The sequence below is a fragment of the Dermacentor andersoni genome, chromosome 11 (genome assembly GCF_023375885.2).
Source record: "Dermacentor andersoni chromosome 11, qqDerAnde1_hic_scaffold, whole genome shotgun sequence".
NCBI lineage: Eukaryota > Metazoa > Arthropoda > Arachnida > Ixodida > Ixodidae > Dermacentor > Dermacentor andersoni.
In genome coordinates, this window is record NC_092824.1 from 24,818,977 (window position 1) to 24,844,988 (window position 26,012).

Consider the following 26,012-nt stretch of genomic DNA (forward strand, 5'->3'; position numbering starts at 1 on the left):
GAGTAAGAGAAAAATGAGCCTTTCTGAGCTTATAAACGTTCTGCGCATGACAGTGTAGAGGATGTAGAAGCTGAAATAGTGTTTAACGAATGGAAAAGAAGGGAGACGCGAGAGTAGGTCCAGAATCAAATTGGATTGGCACGGAGATGTTGGGAGGCTATCACAGACGAGCCGAAATGCCCGTTAGCTGCCCGACAGCCCAGCATAGCTAGGCACGTCCGCACGATCTGGACTGGTGCAAAATGACTAGTTTAGAAAGAATATGCTTGATAGGTAAGAGGTTTGCCGCGCAAGGAGGCCATTGAATCCGTAATAATAATGGGCAGCAGGTAGGATACTGCGGGAAGATAACAGCAAGCAGCTACTAAGTTAAGTAAGCGTGCATTAGTGACCTGGTGAACTTCCCTATGAAGGAGGACGTGCGAACCAGCTGTGCCTCGCTATAGCGTGGTTGTAACAGCATTGATGTGCCCCACTGCAGAGGCATTGCTGACCGCAGTGAATATGGGCGGCGCAGTGTCGCGTACGCACAGTACGCTTCATGTTGCATGGTAATGGCACCATCCGGAAAAGGTATGAGAACGGTGTTGAAAGGGAGGGGAGAGAATTGGAGGAAGCAAGTCGACCCGGGCGATTATCTGGCGTCCATGAGTGGTAGCTTCGAGTTGAACACCTGATTGCGATGATAAGAATTATATATTTTGTAGTATACTATAAATGTCATGCGCCCTTCAGCCTGAAGGACATGCGTGAGCCCGTGTTTGCTTTTGTGGTCAGTTCCGTGACCATATCAGTGCATCCATATTTTGGTCTTTGAACAGTTAGGTTTAATATTGTATGACCAGGTAAGCTTGTATTCTATATGTCTTGTTCCTGCGAAGCTCCATAATTGATACAGCTCTATAATTGATCCTGTGGCTCGAAGACATTTGACCTTTTCCAGCTTCCTCTATTGCCATTTACAGAATGACTTATGATCTTGTTGGCGAAGTAGTCATGCCCAGCTTCAGGGACGCCTTTACAAATCTGTCTTCGAATGAATCACGTATCCACAATTCTCTTAACAAAAAAAGCTTTTTTATTTCAGAATGTGCTTTTGACACCCGTCTGGGTTCAGAGTAAGCCTTTTAATGTCTGGAGAAAAAAAAAACAGGAGGAAGGAGTTTAATCTATCAGTGAAGTCGACAACTTTGCAAGAAGCAGAGACAAGGAAGACATTTATTACGTCTATGGAGGAATAACTATTAGAAGCATACATAATACCAGTTCTGGCGACAATCAATACCGTATGCCAAGAATGATGTTCCGATATTATAGACTAAAACGACGCATTGAATGTATCCTAATATTTCTTGCCGTGAAACAGATGCACAGCACTTTTTACTTTCAAGATAATAGCCGATTACACCCCTTCTGCGCATTTTGTGGTCGCTTCGTAGCTGTTTCGACCACTTTTATGGAAAACGAGTGTTCTCGATGACCTGTGTCTGACGACCTCCGAAAAGAATATACAAGACGAAGGTTGCATCATCAGCGCTTTGTAGTCGCTCCCGTATTGTGGAAGGTGTGAGTGGTTTTCTAGAAAAACGAGGTTTGGGGTGTCGCCAACCATCGTCGTCGTCATGCGCCCAGCACCTGTCATCTTTTCTCATCATCACCTTGTGAGTGCAGCGATCAAGTTTTGCAATGTCAAAACGAAATGAAAACGTGCCGCCAAATTGTAGCACAGAAAAACAGAGAGGGAAGAACCAACAGCGCTAGCGTCTGCGTGCTTTTGTGCGCTACAATTTGCCAATATGTTGAACCAAAAGGCTCAAACCACCACAATCCTGAAAAGGCATCGTCAAGTTAATTAAAGCGTAGGTGAAAAACAGCGAATAGCATTGCGCGCGCAACCGTTTTCGTAGAGATCCTAAGGAGTGTCCTGCTTAGTTGCTCATGAGTCAAGTGCCATTGATTATTCCTGTGGCTGATCCGGCTAGCACACAGCAGCAGGTCGATGTGCCAGCAAGTGGGACACTCCTGCTGCAAGCAGCAACAGGGCTGCCCGTTGACTGTCGGGCGCGGAAGAGGAACACGCCAAAAAGCCAATCCTTCCGAGCAGTTCTGCCCCGCCCATGTCCACAAGACTGGTTGCCAGGTCCGGGCAGTGGTGCCTGGTCGCCGATTCCTGCATGCACTGCTGATGGCTGAGCAGGTCGCTGCAAAAGAACAGGGATGCCGCTTCGTGTTTCCAGTATGCCGGAAGCTAATGTGAGCTAAACGCGTTAAAGATGTCATAAGCGTGTTGGCTTTTTACGAAGGTAGAGCGCTTTCGGTCATCTCGACAGTTTATGCTTTGTCCGGAGAACAGGGCATCGGAGTTGGTGTCATCTGTAGAGGAGTAACTTTTAACACAACAGCAAGAGAGCGAAATAAAAATGTGCTTGCGCAGCGACAGCTAAACACCGAAAAATACATGCAGGACGAAGATTTTCTTTGAGATTGAGAGTTACTTCTTTTAAAGAATAGCACCACTCCCGCTGTAGCCGCACACACGGCTGAAACATGTCATAATCGATAAATACAAATATCCTGCTTGTTGTGTATCCGTTTGTTTTTATTTCTTTTGGAGGAAAGATATCCGTGTATCCTTTCTGTCCGGCTTATTCATTGGGTGGTTTTGCGGATACTTGTGCACATATATGTGAACATATATAGAAATATGTTATTCTTTCATTCCTTTTGGCACGTTAGCATGCGCCTTGTCTGCGAAGGGTGTGGGAGTAGTACGTGGGCCGTCTGTTGTGGTCTAAGTTTGCGCGGGAAGGAGGACGTTGCCACCTCTTGCCAAAAAAATTTCCTCTTTGTAGAGAGTATAATGAACGTGTGCAAACAAGGATGAGCTATGCTAGAATGATGTGCTGTAGTGTTAGCGATACGGGAACAGGATGCAAGATTTTCGAATCGGCTCATTTTTCTGCTCGCACATACGCACACGCATGCATGCATACATACAAACATACATACATACATACATACATACATACATACATACATACATACATACATACATACATACATACATACATACATACATACATACATACATACATGAGGTGGAAAGAGGCCGAAAGGCAACATGATGGTGATGATGATTTCTTGTATGATGGCGCAAACTCACTATGGGGGATAGGCCACGAATCAGCGGTTTACAACGACACGAACACTATTTTTTAACCGTCGTCTTCCTCTGTTTCTATACCATTCTACTAATGATCCGTCACACAGACACAAAATCAGCGGCCAGGTTATGCATTGTGTACATTGATGAAAAAAGTGTTGCTAGTGGCGGTTGAGCGACTTCCAAGGAATCAGCATTCTGACTCCTCTCTGGTAAGTATGTAATTACTAATCACTGAAGGACGTCATATGGCGATCGTTTTGATAAATTTGCAGGCTGTTATGCCCCAGTTGAACAGAGCGCAAGACTTGGGCAAGCAGTTGAGAAAGGCGAATTGCTGCGTTAATATAATTTATTAAGAGCATTAGGGGAAAAAAAACATCACGAGTCTTAATGCATTTACCGTTGGGTTAGTGGACAGTGCGCAGTGAGCGCCGAGTTCGAACGATGTGCATTAGGATGATTAGATTAAAAAAGTGGCCAGACGTTACCCTAACTGAAAATCGGGGTAAGCGAAGCCTGTCCTGTGTGCACCTGACCTTCATCGCGCTTAAGTAACCCACAGGTGAAGGGTAACAAACACAACGTTTACACAAAAGGTATGCATCAGGGAGGGAAAACGTTCACACAAGGTCCTATACTCAGGGTCGTTAGCTCGCCGCTACCGTTTCGCGTGAACATCCCGTTCCCTGAACTCGGGATCGGCAACTCTTCTCAGGCGTTTCCTGGCGTTCCCTGATCTCAGAGTCCGCCGCTCGTTGCCGTCGGGTTGCCTCGACATTCCGCTCCCTGACCTTGGGTTCTGCTTCTCGTCGCTGCCGGATTGCTTCGGCCTCCTGCTCCCTCAGCTCGGGATCATCTTGTTGCTGTCGGATTGCCCGCTCGGGCGGCTCTAAAGCCTAGACCATGCGTACGCGCCTTGCGCCGGCCGCGCCTGGCGACAAATGGCGGTTTGCACAAACAAAGACGCGCGACAGCGCGCGCTTACTGGGCTCACTTATCACACGCCGCTTGGTACTTTGTTATTGACAGTGTCTGAAAATGCTTCGATAACGACAGACGTAGTTGTTATATTTTTATAGCTGCTGGATCGGCACAAAAGGGTAAAAAGAAGCACTTTCTTGCACAATATAAATCTGCTTCACTGAGAGTTGAATGTACCGCGCCGTAGCTGCGCAGTCAGGAGCGCCGACGCGTGCAATAACATAGAGGACCTGTTCACCGTGGTCGCGCCGCGTTTCAGCGCGTACGAGCCGCGCCGCACCGTCTACGCATGTGTGGGCGCAGACGCGAGCTTTGCGCGCTTCCGCGAGCGTACGTGTGGTCGGGGCTTAACGGCTGGATGGGCGCCCCGACGGCGAGACTGTTCACGGGCGAGTTCTACCCGCCGCTCGTCGTAGGCTGCCTGTTACTCGAGGGAACAGACAACGCGTGGCCGTCCTATCCGTTTTTGGAGAGTGAACTGAACGGAAACGAAGCCGGCACAGCGCGCGCGGGACACTTTCCTGCCCTTTTCCTCCCTGGCGGAAGCGAAACGGCTCTGATTGGTTGCGCACTTGGCGTAAGAGTGCGCCTATGCAGCTGGAATCCTTGCTAATGACTCACGCTCCGGCGCCGGCGTAGCTGTAAACTGATCAAACCGCCCTTTCCCACAGCTGCTCTGCTCTGGAAGCAACTGGTTTTTCTTGTGTGTGGCCACGACAACGCCACCGGAACTTGTCAGCCAATACAAGGTTCGCTTGAAAAGCAAGTATATTTGCTAGGACACAACAAGAAAAACTAGGGTATATAGGTGCAGCTCTTATCAGCATGCACACAAATAACAGGAGTGCGCAAATACACTGTAGGATGCCGTCCTTCTAATAGGGGAACGATACGGAAAATTTAGAAGAATTTAAAATTAGGCCGATTAGTCAGTTGCTAGTCATCGTGCGGTCCTCTCTTTTCTGTAGCAGCAAAGAGAGGATCGTTAGAGGCCCTCGCGCTAACGAAGCGAGCGCGAGGGCTCTCGTGATGTCATTAGGCCAATAGCGATGCGGCGTCGGCCTCGTCCAGAGCGCGCGAAGAGGCGGCGGCATTCTCCAAAGTGTGGCGTTACTTTCGAAGTTTAAGCGGCTTTACGTCCTCGGCGTCAGCTCCTGAGGTCAGTTCACGGTACCAGCGTTTGTGACTGGGATCACTGGTCCTAAAAGGGGCGATGGCAAGCGGCTACGAATAATACCCGTGTCACACATGCACCCACGAACTCCTTTAGGATAAGGGAGCGGGAAACTTCCTAAGGGAGCTCGACATCAAGGAAGGGTCATGTCACATGGCCAAGTACGAGTTTTTAAAAGAAGCCATCATAGGCGCATTCAGCGCCGTCTAGTGTTTGTAGAAGTAGACGAATGTAACTTGTAACTACGCTGGCAGCTCTTATAATGAACCCTTCTTCCATAAAATATGCCATTTATTATATTTGACGCGAAAAAACACGCACATCGTTAAAAATCGAAGTGTTCTCGCTAAACATAGCAGTGCTGACAGCGACGCTAGCCCCCCTGTGCTTATCCGTGTTTTCCTTTCGGCGTACAGGCGACAGACGGACGGATGAATGGGCTAGCCATATACAGCTTCGCTGTGAAGTGAAATACTAAAACGTGACGTTTCGGGCCACATACGGGTCACTTGTTCACAATGAAGAGAGTCGATGACTCTAGGCTAAATGTGGATGAGATGGTGCAGTGCGCGTGTGTACAGGTCAGGCAGATTACCGCGTCTCTCGCTACGGGATTTAAGCAATTCACATTACGCAACTCGACGAGCAATTAACTATGGCCCCGAGCAGATATAAAAAAATATTGACGAAGTGACGTGGTGCTAATGTGGGGAAAAACCCAAAGTAGCTTCGCCAACTTACAATCGGCTTGCTTCATTTCTGGCCTACAAATACTCCTGTCGCGACATTTCCGGTATTGCAGAGGCGCAATTCACCAAGCCAGAATAGCTTCATGTTCTACGGTTGCAATGGCCCCACTTTCACTGCGTGACCTTTGATTGCGATGGTGTTCCATCAGACTGTATTTTTTCAGTGTCGGAAGTGATCTTACGTCACGAAGTTTGCACGCGCAGGCGCGGTAGTGACACTGATGTACGCTGTTGCGCTTTCTCTTCTGCTCGCAAGCATTCCGAAACCAAGCATTCGCGCTGCTCCGGATTCTAGTTGCTCTGCGTGCCATGGCACCCTAAGGGGCAGCAAGTACGCCGTCATTGGATTCTATGAGCAAGCCTTGCAGTTGCGCGATAAAAGAAGCACACACGAGGAAACACTCACAGAAAACTCAAGCTTGCCTCCGAGACGCAGATGCGAACACGAAATCATGCACATGCCGCACGCAGCGACCACGCAAAGCGCCCTTCATTTCGTCACCCTTAAGTGTAGCCGGACTGCTGTATGGCTCAAATGGGATAAAAAAAACGAATTAAAATACCGCCGGGTTGCTGGGGGAAGCATACTGTTTCTGTTTAAGATGTATAGCAGAACTCAAGCTTTAGGATATCGTGAACAGGGACCCTCGAAGAACAACGATGAGCGCTGATTTTGCTGGCATCGCCAAGTACTTCACTACGTTCTGAGACAGCGTCTGCGAAAGAGCATGTCTCTTCTGCTGCCACAGAGAACGGTGTATGAATAATAAGGCTTTGAATATGGTGAAATGTTCGTGATCGCTAGCTGTTTATTGTGCGCTTGCTAAGGCACCTTCCTGCAGGGTGGGATAAATGAATACCAAGTGGAGGTGGCCGAGGTAGATATTCGCTCGCTGTTGTTGCTTAGTGGTCATAGCGTTGTGCTGAAAAGCGCAACTTCTCGGGATCGAATCCCGGCCGCGACAGCCAGATTTCGATGAGGGCAAAAAAAAAAAAAGAAAAAAAAAAGAAACCGAAGAACTACCGTGTCCCGGGTAGAAATTAAAGAAACCCCAGATGGTCAAAATTATTACACAGCCCCCACTACAGTGCGCCCCATAACCAGATGGTTATTTCAGCACGTAAATCCCGTAAATCTATATTTGTAACTTATTGAAGTAGACATTTGTGCACGAAAGTCGTAGGTGGCAACAAGAAAAGGCTAAGTTATGGGGTTTTACGTGCGAAAAGCACGATCTGACTATGAGACTCGCCGCAGTGGGGCCTCCGGAAATTTGGACCACCTAGGGTTCTTTAACGTGCACCTAAATGTACGTACGCGGGTGTTTTCGCATTTCGCCGCAACGATGCGTTTTAATCATGGAAGGAGGTCATCAGAGCCCCCGCATATAGCTAGCCTCTCAAGATGCAATTATTGTGCACTGTGATGCATAGAAGCCTTGCAGTACGCCTCCCTTGAGTCTATACAATTTCTATCGCAATAAAAATTCACTTGCGAGAAGTGTGATTGCCCTTACAGGTTCCTCCTTTGTTCTTATCTCATCCGACTACCAAAGGTAGCTGTTATCCCTCTGACGATGAGTATCCCTATTTGATATTCCAAAGGCGACATCTACTGCAATCCAGCTTGTCTTATTACGTATTTGTCGCTCTAGGACGGAAGTTCGTGCATGACATAGTGGCCTCAAGTACGCACTGCAGACGCACCTGCATAGCCTTCTGCGTTGACGGTCGCTCACAGTGCCCTTGCCATGCAGTACAGGGCCTTTCCAGTAGGGGTCGGTGACCTTCTTTCCCTCGGCCGCATCGCACATCTCCCACTCCTCGGTGAACTCCTTCAGCTCGCATCCTGCAGCAAACGAGTTCCCGAGTGCCGTTAGTCATGACACAAATTCACTTAGTGTCCGCGAAAGATTGTTATTCTTTCGAGCTTTTATAAAACAACCTGCTTCAAAGCTAGCAACAAATACAGCCAGAATACCTACGTGCCTGCTACAGTTTCTTAACTGTAAATGCGTGGGGATATTTTTATAGGCATGCCACAGCACACTTATAAGAAATTAGTCAAAATAGACCCGCGCAGTGAGACAGAAATCTACCCAATAAAAAATACACTGCAGCGCATACGGCAGGTATTACAAACGGTCATGACCGGCAGCTTACCGCTACAATTCAAGAAAAAAAAATAGAAAGAAAGGACTAGAATCATTGCATTACACAAGTGACAATATATGATACAGAAACGTGGATATTAACAAAGAAGCTTGACGGCGCAACTAGCGATGGCAGCAAAATTTGGCGTAACTTTAAGAGACAGGAAGACAGCGCTGTGGATTTGAGAGTAAACGGGGGTGGCCGAAATAAAAAAGGAAATGGAGCTAGGCAGGCCATGTAATGTATAGGGCAGATAACGGATAGTTTATTAAAGCTACACAACGAGTCCTATAGGAAAGTACACATGAGGACGGTGGAGAACAGGGTAGCGTGATCAGATTAAGACATTTGCAGGCACAACGTGGAGACAGGTAGCGCAAGGCACAGATAATTAGAAATCGATAGAATAGGCTTTCTTCCTGCAGTGTAACATTAGCTGATGATGATGAAAGAAAGGTCCAAATATGTTATGTGGTTCATGCGCTCGGTAGTGCTCCCCAGCTTCGGCTATTACGATGCCAATTTATTAGAGAGTCCAATACACTATTCACAGGTTACAATATAGCAGGAGACGACTAGTAGAGACGCGCGGTGATGATGATAATGGCTTAGTGGCATGCCATTTTAAACAGGGTGGTAACAAATACTCACCTAGCCTGGTTGGGGTAATCAGGTATGCTAAATACGTTCTTTTCATTCTAGCATTCTTGTGCACGTATTTTAATGTTTTTTCTATTCCTCAAAACTTCTTTATCTACCTTGCACCGTCACCTATGCCTGTAACGCATGCGGTCGTATCAATCTCTTCCCTGCTTTTTTTACCCACACAATACTGCAAACGTACCTTGCTTATCTCGACTGCTGACTGGTCCATTTTAAATCCAACCGCTCTTGGGAAGTGTACACTACCTACGTGTCTCACTGGATGAATCGCTTCGCATTCCATTAAAATGTGCTGAGTGGTCTCTTGATTTTTGCTGCAGCGTACACGTTTCATTTAGTTGCAAATATTTGCTCCAATATGTTTTTGTCCTTAGGCAACCAGCTCGACCCTCAAACAGCAATGTGCTTGCCTACGTGTTGTCGTACAGATTTCCTGTTCTAATTTCTTTCTTCTGGTTTGTGTAAATATTTATGCCATTTTTTTGTTTGCCTTCTTTGCATGCATTTCACTGTTTCTGTTTCTCTAGCTGTCTATCTGATGACTCCTGGTTGTCTATTTACACTTTAAATTACACTGTACTTCGTCTCGAACATTCTAGACCTCTTCCTACATTTTATCTCCACGCTTTTCAGGTACCCATACTTGTGCACTTTAACCACTCATTCATTTAGATACATTTGCCTGAATCTCTCTTCAAAATTAATTTTGCTCTGCGATTCTCTGACTCATGTCACCCTGCACGGCTTCATTTGTGGTTTTTCCGTGGGCTCCCAAAGCCAAGCGGCCTACAGATCTTTGGTTAACTTCCAGCCACGACAAATTATCCGATTTTAAGCACAGAATGGCAATTGCGAACGTCCAGATGGAAAGTCTAGAGGGAAAAGTGCACCCATTTGAGCTGATGTGTACACGATTATTTGCCTCCATGCATATATAAGCCAACACGACACATGCGAGATTCGTATTATAGTATAACAACTCTGTTTAACGTCTGTCGAGCCAATGTTTTTTTATTGCGTTTATTGCTTCCAGCTGCTCGCTGTACCTCTACTTAAGAAATCACAATCTTGTGACAGAGCTTGAAGAGAAGCCTATTGTGGATGTGAAGATATCTTTGAACATGCACGAACAACACAGGTAATCCAGAGGTCCCTTTCTGCATAGTACTGCTTGATATAACGTCAAAAGCAGGTACATAATAATTTCACAAAAAAATAAAGCATAGCATTTCCAGCACGATGGTTTACGCCAAAGGGTTTGTTGCATTTTGTAACGGGCATACCACAAGTGAACTGAAAGGTAGGGGGGGGGACGCAGAAGAGGGAGAAACGGAGCTGTCGGACTGTGCGATCACCATATACCTTCTGTACGTAACGTCATTTCAGCGTAACAGTTTTGGTGGAGGTGCGGGGTGCTCGAGGTCGACACTCAAAAGCGGAAGTTGACTAGGGTCATCAGCTCTTCGACGAAGCCGTTGCCTTGTTGGACATCCGCCGAATCCGCCAGAGTTGGAGACGTCCCTCGATGCAGAAGGACAACGGCCCGTTCGATCGGTGGCGCCTACTAGTCCTGTGGCGCAACTGCGTCCTTCGCAGGAAAACCTGACATGGCGATGACGTAGAGAAATGCTCCATCCATTACAACCAGGTGAGCTAGATATGTATATATCACGCCTCTCAATTCCACCATGTCTCGACCTTCCACCGATGTCGTCCACGCCCCCCGCCTCAAGCCATAACACTCGGACGATCTAGCAAACCGGGGCGGTGCCTTCGCCGCCGGGGTCATGATAACCAAGCACAGCTAGAGACGAAGCTGAGGACAGTAGAGAAGACGATTACGCTCGCTGATGTCGCGCGGACTGGCTTCCCTCTTATGTCAATGACCGCTTTGTAAGCAGCCCGTACATATATTCTCGCCGCATATATATATATATATATTCACTGGCTTTTGCTTATCTCGTTCTAAGTATATATATATATATATATATATATATATATACTTAGATCGAAATAAGCAAAAGCCAGTGAAGTCAACCAAAAAGTCTGGTTTGTTACCTTTCACGGGGAAAAACGCATTTCAATATAAATAAAGGCAGAAAAGCGAATATATGAACGGGAATCGGCGCACAGAATTGAAGCAGCATAGGTGACTATTACCGCCTCGCAGTTGAGTAGACCGCTGGAAACAGTCTAGCATTCGGTCTGAGTTTAGAGCACAGATCCGTTGTGTCCACTATTCAAGTATATTTTGCTTTAATAGTGGCCGACTGCGCAGTGGCCCTAACGTTGTGCGCAGCATCTGCCTGTCCATACTGTAACGTGGGCAGTGAGTGAGTGAGTGAGTGAGTGAGTGAGTGAGTGAGTGAGTGAGTGAGTGAGTGAGTGAGTGAGTGAGTGAGTGAGTGAGTGAGTGAGTGAGTGAGTGAATAAACTTTATTGCAGGTCCGGCGAGGACGCGAACTCGTCGCGCACCCGGCTAGTCCCACGTCGATACCGGCAGGTCTAGCCCACCGGCCCGGTCGCGGGCACGCCGGACGGCCAGGATTTGCTTTTCCAGAGCGGGGCTACGCACACGCAGGAGGTGCGAGATTGTTTCTTCAGCCACAATTGTCAAAAGTCGGGCTAATAGCGCGCCCAATTATAAACGAATACGAGTTGGTTGACGCGATACCGAACGACAACAGTGTCTTGACATTTTGGCAGCACCTAATGTAGGCGACTATTAAAGGTTATGCAGATCCCATACACTATTGGAATTGAAATTATGCACATCATCTGAAAAGTAGCGGGCTATCCACCATCCTTCACCATCCACCATTTCACATGATCACCCGGTTCTCCAGCAAGCGAGATAACAGCAGTCCATTGGTCATTGCCCTTCAAGAAGTCAATGGCCCTGTGCTGAGCATAATCGGCTATGACGGCTACGCCCCGCCTGTAAAGGTCACTGAACCCACGAAGACAGCATTCTACGTGCGACGGGGAAATACACAGGTGCAATTAGACACGCAACCGTCGTGCAGCGCTACTCATAGCGTTGTCGGTTGCCGGTTAGAAGTCTCATCACAGCGTACAATGCTCATCTTTTGCGTCTACGTGGTTCCCGAGAACACAAGGAATAAGACCACTAGGGCACTCGTTGATCTGAGCTTCATCTCCCACTTTAAGAGGATTTATCCGCAAAACACCATATTGTTGTGCGGGGACTTTAACGCTCAGCGCGTCGCCTGTGGATACAACAAATGCAGTGCGGGCGGTCGGCGCATCATGCAAGATACCTCGGAGTACGGGCTGGCACTCCTCAACATGCCTCAAGCACACACGAGGCTGGGACAGACAGTTCACCAAGCAGACACATCACCATATCTTACCTGGAGTACTCGTACGCAGATTTTTCGATGGGAGGTGCTGGACGATTGCATGGGGAGCGACTACTTTCCGATCCTCATACGCTTTCGCGCAGGCCATGCGAATCCGAAGATGAAGCCACTCAACACTACACGGCTAAGCCACAAAACACACTGGGACAAATACCGCGAGTTACTGCAGCAGTAGTCTGCAGGCAAGAACATTGACCATCTGGTATCACAGCTATGCGTAGCGAAGCGAAGAGCCACCAAACACTTACGGGATCCCTCTGACCACCCAGAGCCTGACAGACATCTGCTCACCTTATGGAATAGAAGGCACCGGATTCTCGCCCAGTACAGGTGGTCTGGTCGCGCTGTTCACCAAAAAGCACGGTTGCGCAAAATACAGCGTTTGATCGCAGAATATACGACTATGCTCACGTCAGACCTCTGGATGGGAATTTACGAATCCATCAATGGACAGACTCATACGTCCAAGGTTTGGGCCATCCTGCGCTCTCTTCTCGGCCAGTGCAAGACCGACAACGGCGCGGCTCGTGTGGCCCTCCGCGAAGGCATCAGCGCTCAGGAACTTGCCGAACAGGCCGCTGAAGTGTTTTTCCCGCAGACGTCTCGCCCCACAGACACCACATACCAGAAGGAAGCACATTCTGAAGATAGTGAACCGCTTAACAGCCCCTTCATGATCGAGCTGGAGCACGCCTTGCAGCGTGCTAACGTACGTAGTGCTCCAGGGGTTGATGTGGTGGGTGTGGCTCATCTACGCAATCTGCCCCTTGAGCACAAGCACGGTCTTCTCGAAGAATTTAATCGAGCCTGGGATACCGGGATACTGCCCTCCACTTGGATGTTTTCGGTGGTCAAGCCGATTCCGAAGCCTGGTAAACCACCACAAACCTTATACAACCTCCGTCCGATCTCTTTGACCTCGTGTGTCTGTAAAGTAATAGAGAGCATGGTCAACACACGTTTGATGTGGTACCTTGACGATCGCGACCTTTTGGCTCCTACACTGTATGGATTTCGCTGTGGGCTATCAAAACTGGTTGTGCTAGCCCGCCTCAAACAGGACGTCCTCGACTCTAATTCGGTGCACCCACTAGCCGTTGTCGCAGTGGATATGCGCAAGGCATTTGATGCCGTCCCACATAACACCATCATGATCAACGCACGTGCCCTTGTCATCAGAGGGAAGATGTACAACTTCATAGCGGGTTTCCTTGAAGAGCGAAGCTACCGAGTCGAAGTTGGTCACGACGCCAGTGCCATACGAACCAACCACGTAGGCGTCCCCCGGGGCTCGGTTATTTCACCGACCCTGTTTAATATAGCTATGCACCAGCTACCAAAGCGCCTTGCCGACGTACCGGGCGGCCTGAAACACGCGATGTATGCCGATGACGTCACCGTGTGGACGCATCAAGGGTGCGTCGGGGAGCAGGAGGACGTCTTACAACGAGCTCTCGACATTATTCACGCCTATGCTACGGAAACAGGTTTACACACTGCCCCAGACAAAACAGTTTGTCGTCATTCGTGGTGGCAGGTATACCTTTGGAAAGCAGGAAGACAAGCAGTCTTTTAAACTGTACATCGGTGACCAACACATCACACGGAAATCTACTATACGAATACTCGGTATGCACCTAGACGATAACTGCACAGCGAACACTTGGTTCCAACGCGTTACGAAGACCAGCAAACAAATCCTGCACGCTTTACGCAGAATCTCTACCCGCACCCGTGGAGTAAACGAACGTGAAACGCGGCAGTTCGCTCAAGCTTTTCTTGTCTCCCGTATCATGTACAGGCTGCCGTATCATCCAGTCAACCGCACACAGATGCACGCGCTCGACCGGTTACTTAACGAAGCCAAACGCATTGTAACAGGACTCCCAAGGTACACAAGCCTCGAAGTGCTTAAAAATTGTAGCAAACTCAACAACCTGTCCGGGCTCGTAGACATGCACATTTATACACAAGAGACGAGACTTCGCGCCACAAATGCCGGGCGACACACGCTCATGCTCCTCGGGTATGACGTCCACACAATGGCCATTTGCCCAACAACACGCCGCCGTGGGAAATCACGGCTCTCATCGATGGCAGGCCACTTCCTCTCAATATGGACCCTACTCAGCGAATGCAGTGCCTTGCATATGCAAGAGGCATGCTAAAGCTACGAGTTCACTCCCCTTGACTGAACGCACCGTATACACGGACACTGCACTGGCTGCAGACGACGCTAGTAACACCTGTTATGCCAATGCGCGGTACGACCAGACAATTGAAAATCAGAACCGCCGCCATCATATATCAGCAGAAGCAAAGTCCAGCACCCGCGCTGAGCTAATGGTCATCCTAGATTATTTAGAGTGGGCCCTCGCAACTTCGTCTCAAACTGACCCTGTTCACCATCATGTGTACACAGACTCACAGGCTGCCCATCGGGCATGTGCTCATGTTATTTACACAGATCCCGTACTGCAGAAGATCCGGCACCAGGCACGCCTGCTCCGTGATTGCGGTCACGATGTTACCATCCACTGGGTCCCTGCGCACTGCGGTATCCCCGGAAACGAGAAGGCTCATAGACTGGCGCACGCTCATCTCTCTACCGCGCTAGCCAGAGCCTCCGATACTCCTTATCCTCTCCTAGCTACCACACCATTGGCAGACAAGCATACGACCAAACAATGACGTGCCGCCTACCTCACAGCAGTGGGCAATCCACTTTCTATACCGTCGCTTCCACCGAAGGTATTCACACGGCGAGAGTCAGTCTTGCTTCGGAGAATTCAGACAGCCTCCTTACTCCTCACTTGTTGAACCGTTTCCACAGAGGTGGCCCACCACCACCCGTAAGTGGGTTCTGTTCCATGTGCAAATGTCGTGCTGATCTCAACCACCTTTGTTGGGAGTGCCCCCTCTACATCCTACCAAGGCTTCGTGCCCTGGCCACCATACAGCGGGGAGCATTCTTCTCTCCGGACTTGGGCTTGCCCGGATACCACGTCTCCGGACCATGCCCTCGAGCTCTGGCGAGCACTGCTGTTGTTTGTCCAGGACCCGCCGGCACCACCCGTCGGCGATCGGCTCCGCGACAGCCACAAGCGTCATGCGGCTCCCACTTAGCTGCCTCCAGGACGTTCGTTAATAAAACGGAGGCAGCCTTACCTTTCCCCTTTTGCAATAACACCCCTCCCCTTTCAACCGCAGCGTCTTCGGCGCATTTTAATGTGGAATAAACGTGGTTTCATTATTTCATTCCATCTTTCGCGAACCTTCGAAGTGGTGCAATATGGACCTAGTCTGCTTGTGTAAAGAAAACATTTACCTGACACGGTACGTGACGACAGAAGGAAAACAGCGGCGACAACAATAGCATGACGGCAAAGGCAGGACGACAGTTCTTTCAAAATGAAGCTTTATTGCTGAGTTACGTGCACTTTTATTTTTCGTGTCTGGTCTCGTGTCTGGCGCCCCACGGACGCCAACAAACCGGCGCGTTAAGACGCAAAGGAGTTTCCGGGTGATTTTTTTTTCTTTTGTAAAGAGGCGGTTGCAACCAGTTCCCTCACTCCCTACGCCGATTGAAAAATATATGTTGTTCTTTGCAACAACATAAAAAAATAGAAACGGGAAGTTTGCCTTCGTACGTAGCATTCGCAGCCAGCGTTTCCCAGTAAACATTACGGTTACATAAGTTACAGTTCTGGAGAAGCACGACAAGCAGTCGGGGATCTTTGAATGCTATCACGTTCCGCTCTTAAAGGCGAATCTTAAGTGTTCTCCCGGAATTTTGTATTAAGCAACTCCGTCCCTCCCCCTCCTACCACTCCGCCTCGAATTGGCGGAATATGTACTCTTCCGCTCGTGAAACGAGGGAAAAACATTGATAATTGTCTGTCATCGAATGCAAACTCGCGCCCGCCCGTGCTCAAGCTCGTATTACGTCAAGTGGCGCACGCGATAGTCCTTAAAGAAATTAAGATAGAGTATAACATTTTACGAGCCAAAACCACGATCTGACTATTAGGCACGCCGGAGTGGGGGACTCCGCTTTAATCTCGACTACCTGAGATTCTCTGACGGGCACCAATTCTAGGGTACTCGGGCCTTTCTGTGTTTCTAAATGTGGCCGCCGTGGCCGGTATATGATCCCTAGACCTCGGGCTTAGCGGCGGAACGCCAATGACACTAATCAACTACGATGGGGTACGCGCAAGCCATCGCAAAGAGCTAGTTGGCCTCGGCACGATAGGAACATGCGGGTGATGTTCCATACCACGTGGCCTTGTGAACGGGTGATCATGGCCTAATTAATGGCTACAGCATCTGGCTGCTGTACTCGGAGTGAAAGGTTCCAACCTACTATCAGATACACGAACTTTGGCTGTATTGAAAAGCGGTGACACAGGAACTTACCTACACTACAAAATGGCTGGCATGTGAGCCTAAGAAAGCTTCGCATTAATAAAATGAATGCCTGATTAGAGTAACAGAATAGGCAACAAAGTAACTGAAACGCAGTTGACTGCGGTAGCATTATAAGATGGTGTAATGATATTAGGTCATTTGCAGGCATAGGTTAGTCAACTGAGGCGAGGCGAGGGTAATTGGACGAAACAGGGAAAGGCGTTAGTCTTGCAATGGGCATAAAATGGGTTGATTGCGATGATGATAACGGTAAATAAGATGGGTGGACACTTACCTAGTTCATTTGGCGTACGATCGCTGTTTTTGTAGGTCCAGAGTGGCACATAGTCGCACACGCTATCAAATTCCTCCAGAAGACGCTTCTTTAGCAGCGATATCTCCGTGCTGAGGAACGCGTTCTCCGGACAACCGGAGTCGTGGATAGCTGAGTTCATGCAGTACTTCATCTCCTTTACCAAACTGAAAACAGACAAAACAGACACATGGAGCTTCTGTGCCTAACACTACAAAAACCACCGTTATCGCTGTATACCGTCTGTATTCGCTATGTATAGCCCAATTTCCACAGTTCGTTGGCAACTATGTAGAGTAAATGTAGTTGTGCACCTGTTCTATCTAACCAAGTCTATACAAGCAGTTGTCCGCGCTGTAAGTTGAGCAGTGATGGAATAAAGTAGCAGCTTACTCTATTCATCACCACCATCACCATCATCAGCGGCACATTTTAAGTGAGCTGCAGGATGAAGGCCTCTCCCTGCGATCACCAATTACCCCTGTCCTGCGCCCACCGATTCCAACTAGCGGCTGCGAATTTGTTAATTTCATCGCCCCACATAGTCTTTGCCGTTCTCGAATGCGCTTCCCTTCTCTTGGCACCATTTCTGTAACCCGAATGGCCCAACGGTGATCTAAACTAGGCATTACATGACCTGTCCGGCTCCATTTCTTTCTCTTCATGTCATTTAGAACATCGTCTATCCCCGTTTGCTCTCTGATCCACACCGCACTCTTCCTGTCTCTTAAAGTTATGCCTAAGATTCTTCGTTCCATCGCTCTTTGTGTGGCCCTTAACTTGCTTTCGAGCTTCTTTGTCGGTTTCCAAGTTTCTGCCCCATAAGTTAGCACAGGTAGAATGCACTGATTGTACACCTTTATTTTTAGTGATAATGGTAAACTTGCAGTCAGGATATGATGTCTGCCGTATGTGCTCCAACCCACTTTTATGCTCCTGTAAATTTTCTTCTTATGATATGGGTCCCCTGTGAGTAATTGACCCATGTGAACAAACGTATTCCTTTGCAGACTCTATGGAGGCTGACTGGCGATCCTTAGCCAGGCTATTGATCATTATTTTTATTTTCTGCATACTAATATTCAACGTCACTCTTACATTCTCTTTGTTAAGGTCCTCAATAATTTGCTGTAACTCGTCCCCAGTGTTGCTGAACAGGACAATGTCATATGGAAACCGAAGGTTGCTGAGATATTCGCCGTTGATCCTGACTCCTAAGCCGTCCCAATTTAATAGGCTGAATACTTCTTTCAAGCATGCCGTGAATAGTATTGAAGTTATTGTGTCTTCTTTTCTGACCCCTTTCTTTATAGGTATCTTTCTACTTTTCGTCCATATAATCCGGTGAATCCTTACTTTTCAAGACATGGTAAGCGCGTTTTCTACGCAATGCTCCTTTAGGAGACAGCATAGAAATACCACGCTAGCTTAAGTAGACTAATTATTCTTGCACAATAGTAAAAAAGATACGTTTACAAAGAAGTGACTGATTTCCTGATTGATGTGAATAATTTAAACATTTCGATATGATTAGTACCCGGAGAAGAAATATAATGTCAACAAGTTTAACATTGGCCATTATTAGTCATCTAATGGCACGGGAAATTCTTCAAGAAAAGGTATTTAATATGTTCTCCGCCAAATGACTGATATAATAGGCTGATGGTGAGGGTAAAACGTGTACAAGTAGCGTATGCGTCCTGTGTTCACGCTTTACTGGGTTCAGCAACGCCTCCTTTCTTTAAAACGCGGTTCTTTATTAAGTATAAGCGGCGTAACGTTAACAAATCTCTTCAACTTGACCTTGTACTCTCACAAGCGTTGCCATATGCCAGCTTTCTAGTGAGATCAAATACAAGAGCAACTGCACGGGAGATGCGGCGGTGCTTTCAGTCGCTTTGGGCATGCGAGTCGTCCGGCACGCTCATTGGTTAAGCCAGCGGACATGGCGCCCACTGCCACAGGAAGTCGTGGCAAGGAGGAAGTCGTGCTGGACCTAACGTCACGTAAACGTATTAGCGAAAGTAATGAACCCCGCATACGGCTTTTGGTATCCTGTACACGCGCTCCCGCGTGTGGAGTACAGCCCTTGTTAGAAGGCCCGCGCCATGACGAAGCCCGGCGACAGCAGGTCACACATACTCACGGGCACAACGCAGCCGTTGTCCCGTTGTCCACTGCGGTCAATTCTGCGGACGAGGAGCCTTTCGCAGAGGGAGTGGACCCGGAGAGCATGCGGTGGAAGGCGACGCCACACAGCAGCAGCCTTTTCACGGCACCGAACTCGTCGCACGAGCTCTGGCGCGCGGCGACAGCCGCACGTCTCCTCTGCATGCCTGCGCAGCAAACGCGGCGGTCGCCCGCTATACCAAATGGCAGCAGCAAACATTCACGCACTGGCCCCGATTCCTCCGTGTGTCTGGTGAGGTTGCCGTAGTCTTTCCAGAGAAGAATAAGTCTTGCTTCGGACAGTGTGGGCTGTGGCGGGAACTTACACTTTCCCTCACCTGGGCGTGGGGTCTAACTAAAGAACCAGTGAATTGTCCAAATTGTGCTGCTCCAGCTCCTACAGCGAACGTTCATCATCTGCTGTCATGGCTCTGCCCAGAAGCAAGGGTTACTCTAGAAAGGCTGCCAAGCTACTAATGAATCAGACAGTTATATGCGTTGCCTCACGAACGATAAGTTCACTAAACCCTTACTGCAACTTATATGTCGAGGGTCTCCGCACTTTTCTTTAAATAGGCACCTACGCCGCAGGGCAAATTCAATTAGAAAAAATTATGTTCGCTGGTTTCAGAGAATATCAGTGGCACTTATCTCTTAGCAGTGTAGGTGGCGTGGAGCAACCATAAAAAATAGTATCCCACAAAGCCTCATAATCGGTCTAACGACTCTCTTACACTACTTCCACAGGCGGTCGGGTGGTCCCTGCTCTTTTGCGGCAACCGGCAACGCGAATACTGAAAAGGAAACGACGGCGCGATACCCAATGGGAGATGGAAAGCCAGGCCCGGATGCTCAACATGCCAGAGGGCAGCTCGGAATTTCGCAAAGAGCGCCCACGAGTGTTTGTAGCAGCAAATTTGGAATCCGCACGTTACTTTCTGACCAACGTTACCGAAGCGCGGCAGACACGGACAAACAAAAATCCACATCCTCCACCGTGAAATGCGCGCTCAAAGCATGTGAGTGGTCTTTTCTAGATTATCTGTCTCTGTTGCGATGGGAAGCTTCGGCAACGCAGCACCCACTAGCGCAACGCTTAGCGCTGCTGAATAAAGTCTCCAGTTAGGCATCTGATGCATGCATTTGTGCCTTGTCCCTTAGGCAAATACTTGTGAGATGCTCGTGAAATGCTTGTCAAATAGTGCTATGGGGCGTCGTCATCTCGTTCTGAGTCATTCGCGGCCGGAGTGCGAATAACCTTTTATATTTGCTCTAAGATGTTATTTTAGTTTTTCGATTGCGCAACAAAATTTAGTTCCTATTTTGGGAAGCAATTACACATTACCTTAGATCCTGTCGTCGGTGGGACTGCACATTGTTGCGTCTCAATACGGCGATCGATATTCTTTAGTCGTTTACCATGAGGCAACCCCCTATTCATAAGCGCCTATCCAGAAGTCGACGCAGCGTTGGCGCCGACTGTGGACGGGTCCATTAAAAATCCCTCTACTTAAACCTGCAACCTCAACTAATGGAGGAAAAGGGTCAACGTTGAATGCTACCGTAGGAACGGCTTCGATCTCGGATTCCCAGTTTGCTACGCGCTTGCGCCATCTGCGGGGGGCGAAGTTGCAAAATCGCAGGCGGAGTTCGGTGGAAAGGCGTGATACGATGGGAGGGATCTTGCGACCGATTCGACAACTCTGATTGGCCGCAATACAGTCATTAGATTCCCTAGTCTTGTCTCCTAGGGAAGACGACGATATTGAAAGGGGTGACCTTTGGTGAAGTGAGAGGGGGGCTGACGTGTCCTGATGTGAATTCAGACGTTTATAAGCTCCTACATGGAGTGGGCTTGCGTATCTGTAACCATTTTCCCCTCATTGTTACTACCGGACGTATTCGTCAATGAACTTAGTGGAATCCAGGCCCAAACGCCACCTTAAGACGCAACAATATTCTGCTGTTGCATCGGGTGCTCTTGCCACCACAAAAATATGTACGTGCCTGCCGGCAGGATCATGAACCGTTTGCTTATCATGGGCCTTCTAGGAGGGGCGCGCACATTGTACGTTGCACCACGTTTAGGTAAACGAAACGGAAAAAAAAACAACGCGAAATGGCGTGAATCTTGGTCCGCGGATCGAAGCACGCACTCGATCCGGATGAAAAGTATGCGGGCGAAATGCACTACAAAAAAAAAAGAAAGAAAAAAAGAAAAGCGAATTTTGTATGTGGTTAGCGTGTAAACTGAATATTGGAGACTGGAGCTCCGGCTTGGACAGTGGGACGACCTTGCAATCGTAACTTTCCGGTTCTCAGTCCGAGTTGCCAACATATTCATGCTTTCTTATTTCTTTTTCTTTTTCACGGAACCCCTTGTGCGAATACATTTCATTAGAGGTGTTGTTCCACATCCACTTGCCTGCAAGACTGCTAAGTCCGAAGGGTATAACGGCATTTTTGGTGAGTGTGATTTGAGTGCCATTAACTTAGTGTACACGAGAAACGTTCCCGGTGGCTGAAATCTCCAATCCGCAGCTTGACTGGTCCTGATAGGCGTCGTACTTGGGAGTATAGGTCACAAGAACAATAAACACTGCGAGGTAAGCAGTGTCGTTTACAAGTCGAATCGTTAGAAGCTATTCAGCCTGTTAGAGCCATCAACCAATTAAGTAAGTAAGGTTGAGAAGCTCACCAGGAGGAATCGTGCAGGTTGAATGATGTTTCTCGTTAACCGAGTTGACAATATAGTCCCGGACTGCCCTAACATTAGCGAAGAGCTCCGTGTATCCGCACGTGTTTATCAACACTTGCTCGTGTGTGCAGTTCAAGAAGTCCTCCAAGATCCTGCAGTGTAGAAAAGAGCAGGCAACGTTTAAGCTCGCGTTTGCCTGAAGCCAGTCGCGATGCAAGAGCCTTACCGGCAGATTTGTGGAAGAGCCTGCACGTACGACGGGAGAAAGGTGTTGTATGAATGGCAGTACGTCAGGCCGCAGGAGAAAAAGTTCTTCAACAAAGTCAGCTTGTCACAAGTATCTGCGGAAGTGCATAGAGACAACGTAATGCTGTACAAGATTTTGTGCGGCCGCTCTTGAAGTTAAGCGATGCGTGATATGATATTTTCCAGTTGTCGGCTCGAGCACGCACGCACGCACACGAACATGCACACACACGAACACAGCGTGCCAAAATTCGAGAAAGATGGGTGGACATTTGTGTAACCTTACGGCACTGCGCCTATAAAACCGCAACCCCACCCCCACACACCACCAATACGAAATTCATGAATCTTATGAGAAGACGACACGAAAAAGGCGAGTAAGCGAAAATGTCTAAAAAAACCAACAACATAAAGTCGCAGTTTTGCCCGAAAGGTGAAGCATCGATTGCGATAGCGAATTAGTTGACATCTATGCGAAGTAAGGACAGTAGTTTTTTTCGGCCGTATAAATTTGGAAACATTCGCTTACTAACTGAATCGACCCGCCGTAGTTGCTTAGTGGCTATGATGTTGGGCTGCCAAGCAAGAGGTCGCGCGATGGAATTCCGGCCACGGCGGCCGCATTTCGACGGGGGTGAAATGCGAGAACACCCGCGTATTTAGATTTAGGTGAAGGTTACAGGACCCCAGGTTGTCCATACTTCCGTAGTCCCAAACTACAATCAGATCGTGGTTCTGGCACGTAAAAGCCGACAATTTAATTTAGTTTATTTACTTTCACGCTCGGAAAAACACTTTTATGCAGCACGTATTGAAGCGACAGCAAGATGTATCGGGAGTTTTTCATGTCGCTGTAAAAGTTTCTCATTGACACTTTTCGTCTAATTATAAAATTTGAGAAGCAGATGATTTAATTAGGAATATTTATCTAATTAGGCGAAATGAAAAAAACATAATTTGAGTATCTCCAAGCGACGGCAAGCTACATTACCTTGGTTCTGTCCAGCTACGTGACATTTGCATATTTTTAAACTCTGGCTAAAGTTAGCTGGGACACCCTGTATGCATGGTTCATGAGACAATCACACCAAGAAGGCTTCGCCTTACGTAGATGTCAACTGGAGTTGAGTATTCTTATTTCCTTTTATGAAAGCGAGGCGAGACAGGAACTCACCTAGCTGCCTACCGCAAAGTACGAAGAATGAAGCAAACGATGCTTCGCATTAAGTGTAGTGCCCTCCAAACTGCGACGTGCTGTATACTCACTGCTTCTGTTTAGGCCTCTGCAAGAGTGCCTGTAGCCATCTGTGAGAATTTCTGTGAAATGTTTGAACGACATCTCGATGCTGCTCTGTTGGCGGCAGACCACGAGTTCTTCGATGCATTTCAAGAAGTCGTTGTAATGCCTGTAGAAAATAAAGGAAAGCTACTAAAGTCAACCTGCGCTTGACAGTGTAAGCCGTGCGAAAAGGCACTGCCTACATTAAATCTACTTGATTGCACCCTCCTGCTCGTTCAATGAAGCCCACTAAAATGCCCCGTTTATGTACATACAAGCTGTGTTTTATTTGGAGCAGGCATAAAAATTAATTGTGGCACATGAGCGAGAATATTAGGGGATCCGAGGGGCTGAATTTTTCGGTTAAGGCTGTATGAAGAAAAAGAAATATTGCGCGGGAACAATTGATGATGATAGTAAATGTAAGGGAATAGTCCGAGTGAGTGAGAGAGCGAGAGCAAGCGAGTCATCGAGGAAACGAACGAACGTGTTCTTTGCCGAAGCCGACCGTCGACCATCAAAGACATCCCACCAACTACGAAAACGGGAGAAAGAGCCAAAGAAAGCTATTCGATTTAATAGACAGTGGGTTTGTTCTAATTGTGGCCTCAAGTGTACAGAGTCTACAATGACAGGTAAAAAGTCAGCTTCGAGCCAAAGCAATGGAACAAATGGAACTCATCTAGAACCACCTGGAACATGTTTGTGCAACATGACGCCACCTAGTCTACAATAAAAAAAAACACATAAAAATCACCTATTATCACCCAGTACCCTAAAACATTACGTGTCAGAACCTACCAAAACCACAACGCAGCTTGCAACGTAGCTTAGAAAAGAAAATGCGACTACGTTTTAAAGCAAACGGCTTTCTTTGTCTCATTCAGTGATTTTCCTGGTTGCTCGTTGGTGGGAGGTCTGTAGGGATCGTCGGTCGGTGGTACGACTCGGCAAGGAAAACGTTCGTTGGTTCGCTTCCCCTCTCGTTCTCTCTTGCACTCTCTCTGTTGTTCTTTAGTTCCCTTGCTGGTTCGTTCGTTCTTTCTGGCTATTAGCTTACATTGGCAATCATTGTCGATAGATTCTGCACAATTTTCTTGTGACCTTCCCGTACAGCTTCCAAGCCTTGTGCTCAGCTGCCATCTTGTCTGGACCGCAAGGTGGCCTGCATCGTTTCTGAAATAGGTGATGCCTTTGCGAAGCTATCTTCTTTTCCATCTTCACCAGAAATGAAACGAGGCTAAAGATGGCCGCTATCAGCTTAGCTGCCCATTTAGCTTTCTACGGTGAGCATTAGGACGGTGAGTTTAGGACCTAAACGTAGAAAGAAATGCTAGAGAAAAAGATGTTCTATTCCGCTACGCTTAAAAAGATGCCGATGAGTAAAAGCTAGCACTGTAATGGCCCTGGCTGGCACTCGCTGAATAACACGCGTACAAGGCTAATCTTGTACACGTACGCAACACCCAGCAAGGGAACGGGGAGATGGCCGCCGCGGTAGATTAAAGAGCCCTTGCTATGGAGCGAAATTACAAAAGTGTCTCTTGCGGTAAGTTGCATCTCTTAAAATTTTATGCTAGTTGGATTAGCTTCGAACGTGTCGTCTATGAATTTTCAGAGCAATGCCTTTCTTATTCCTGCGTTTCCCAGGTAAAGTTAATTGGATACATCTGTCCTTTGCGGCGGGCTTAAGGAGCTTCTACCGGATTACATTAAAACGGAGAAATCGTTTTCCTCGGCAATCACTGCACCGATGCTGGTTAGGTATGTCGCACTAAAAATAAACTGAATATGTACGGATGGTATTACCAGGTTTTCAATTTAGGCGTTAAGTCGTCTTACAAAAATTATTGGATATCGCGAACAACAATTGAAGAATCAAGTTCACAACTCAGTCACTCAGCGATCCCAAACAAAATCACATTATCTATATTGCGTGCCCATTGCGGACAACATTTACGTAAATGAAGCGCTGATTTGTTGGTACTCCACAAAATATTAGTAAGCATCGGAACTACTTCAAGTAAACTGTAAATATACAATGAACGAGAAGAATAAGAACCGAGGAGCCTGCATTTTGTTAGTCACAACCGTATGAAGCCGACAATTAGTGAAGCCAAGGAAAGCATAGAACAAATTGTTTGTTGCTTTTAATTGAAGTTGGAATAACACAGTAAGTGCAATGAAAGTGTATACAGAATCAACTCGCCGTTGGTGGCAGCAGAACCGACACCCTGCGCATTACGCGTGCGCTGCTCTGCTGCGGCGGCGGTTGTTCGGCTGTCCACATTCTGGGGTATTCACGTACGTGTGCTAGATTTAGCACGAGGAGTGTTAGCAATGGCCCGTGACGACTTATGAGAACACCACATAGAAAGCACAAAACTCATAAAATACATTCGCGCGGTTCAAATGCTTTCATCGATGCAGTTTACGAAAGTCTGAGACCGATCTTTCGAGTTACGAGTATGCAAATTTCCTGCTTCGATTCCTTACAACCTCCCGGAAATTATGGCAAACATATTATTCGAGGCCCTACATACTTCTGCTACTTACAGTGAGGAAATTTTGAACGAAGCTTAAGCTTCGCCTTTATGAGTGAAATGCGATAGCATTTAAAGATCCCT

General features: G+C 47.7%; 1 protein-coding gene across 1 annotated transcript; it reads right to left on the bottom strand.

Annotated features, from left to right (window-relative positions):
• Positions 1-1,131: 1,131 nt before the first annotated feature.
• Positions 1,132-24,643, bottom strand: LOC126518337 (uncharacterized). Its single transcript, XM_050168187.3, has 7 exons — positions 23,373-24,643; positions 22,087-22,201; positions 21,861-22,012; positions 19,140-19,329; positions 16,976-17,160; positions 7,778-7,919; positions 1,132-2,201 (listed from the first exon to the last, which is right to left on the bottom strand). Exons 1-7 carry the CDS (start codon positions 23,443-23,445, stop codon positions 1,979-1,981), a joined length of 1,080 nt encoding a protein of 359 aa, XP_050024144.3. The 5' UTR covers positions 23,446-24,643; the 3' UTR covers positions 1,132-1,978.
• Positions 24,644-26,012: the final 1,369 nt, after the last annotated feature.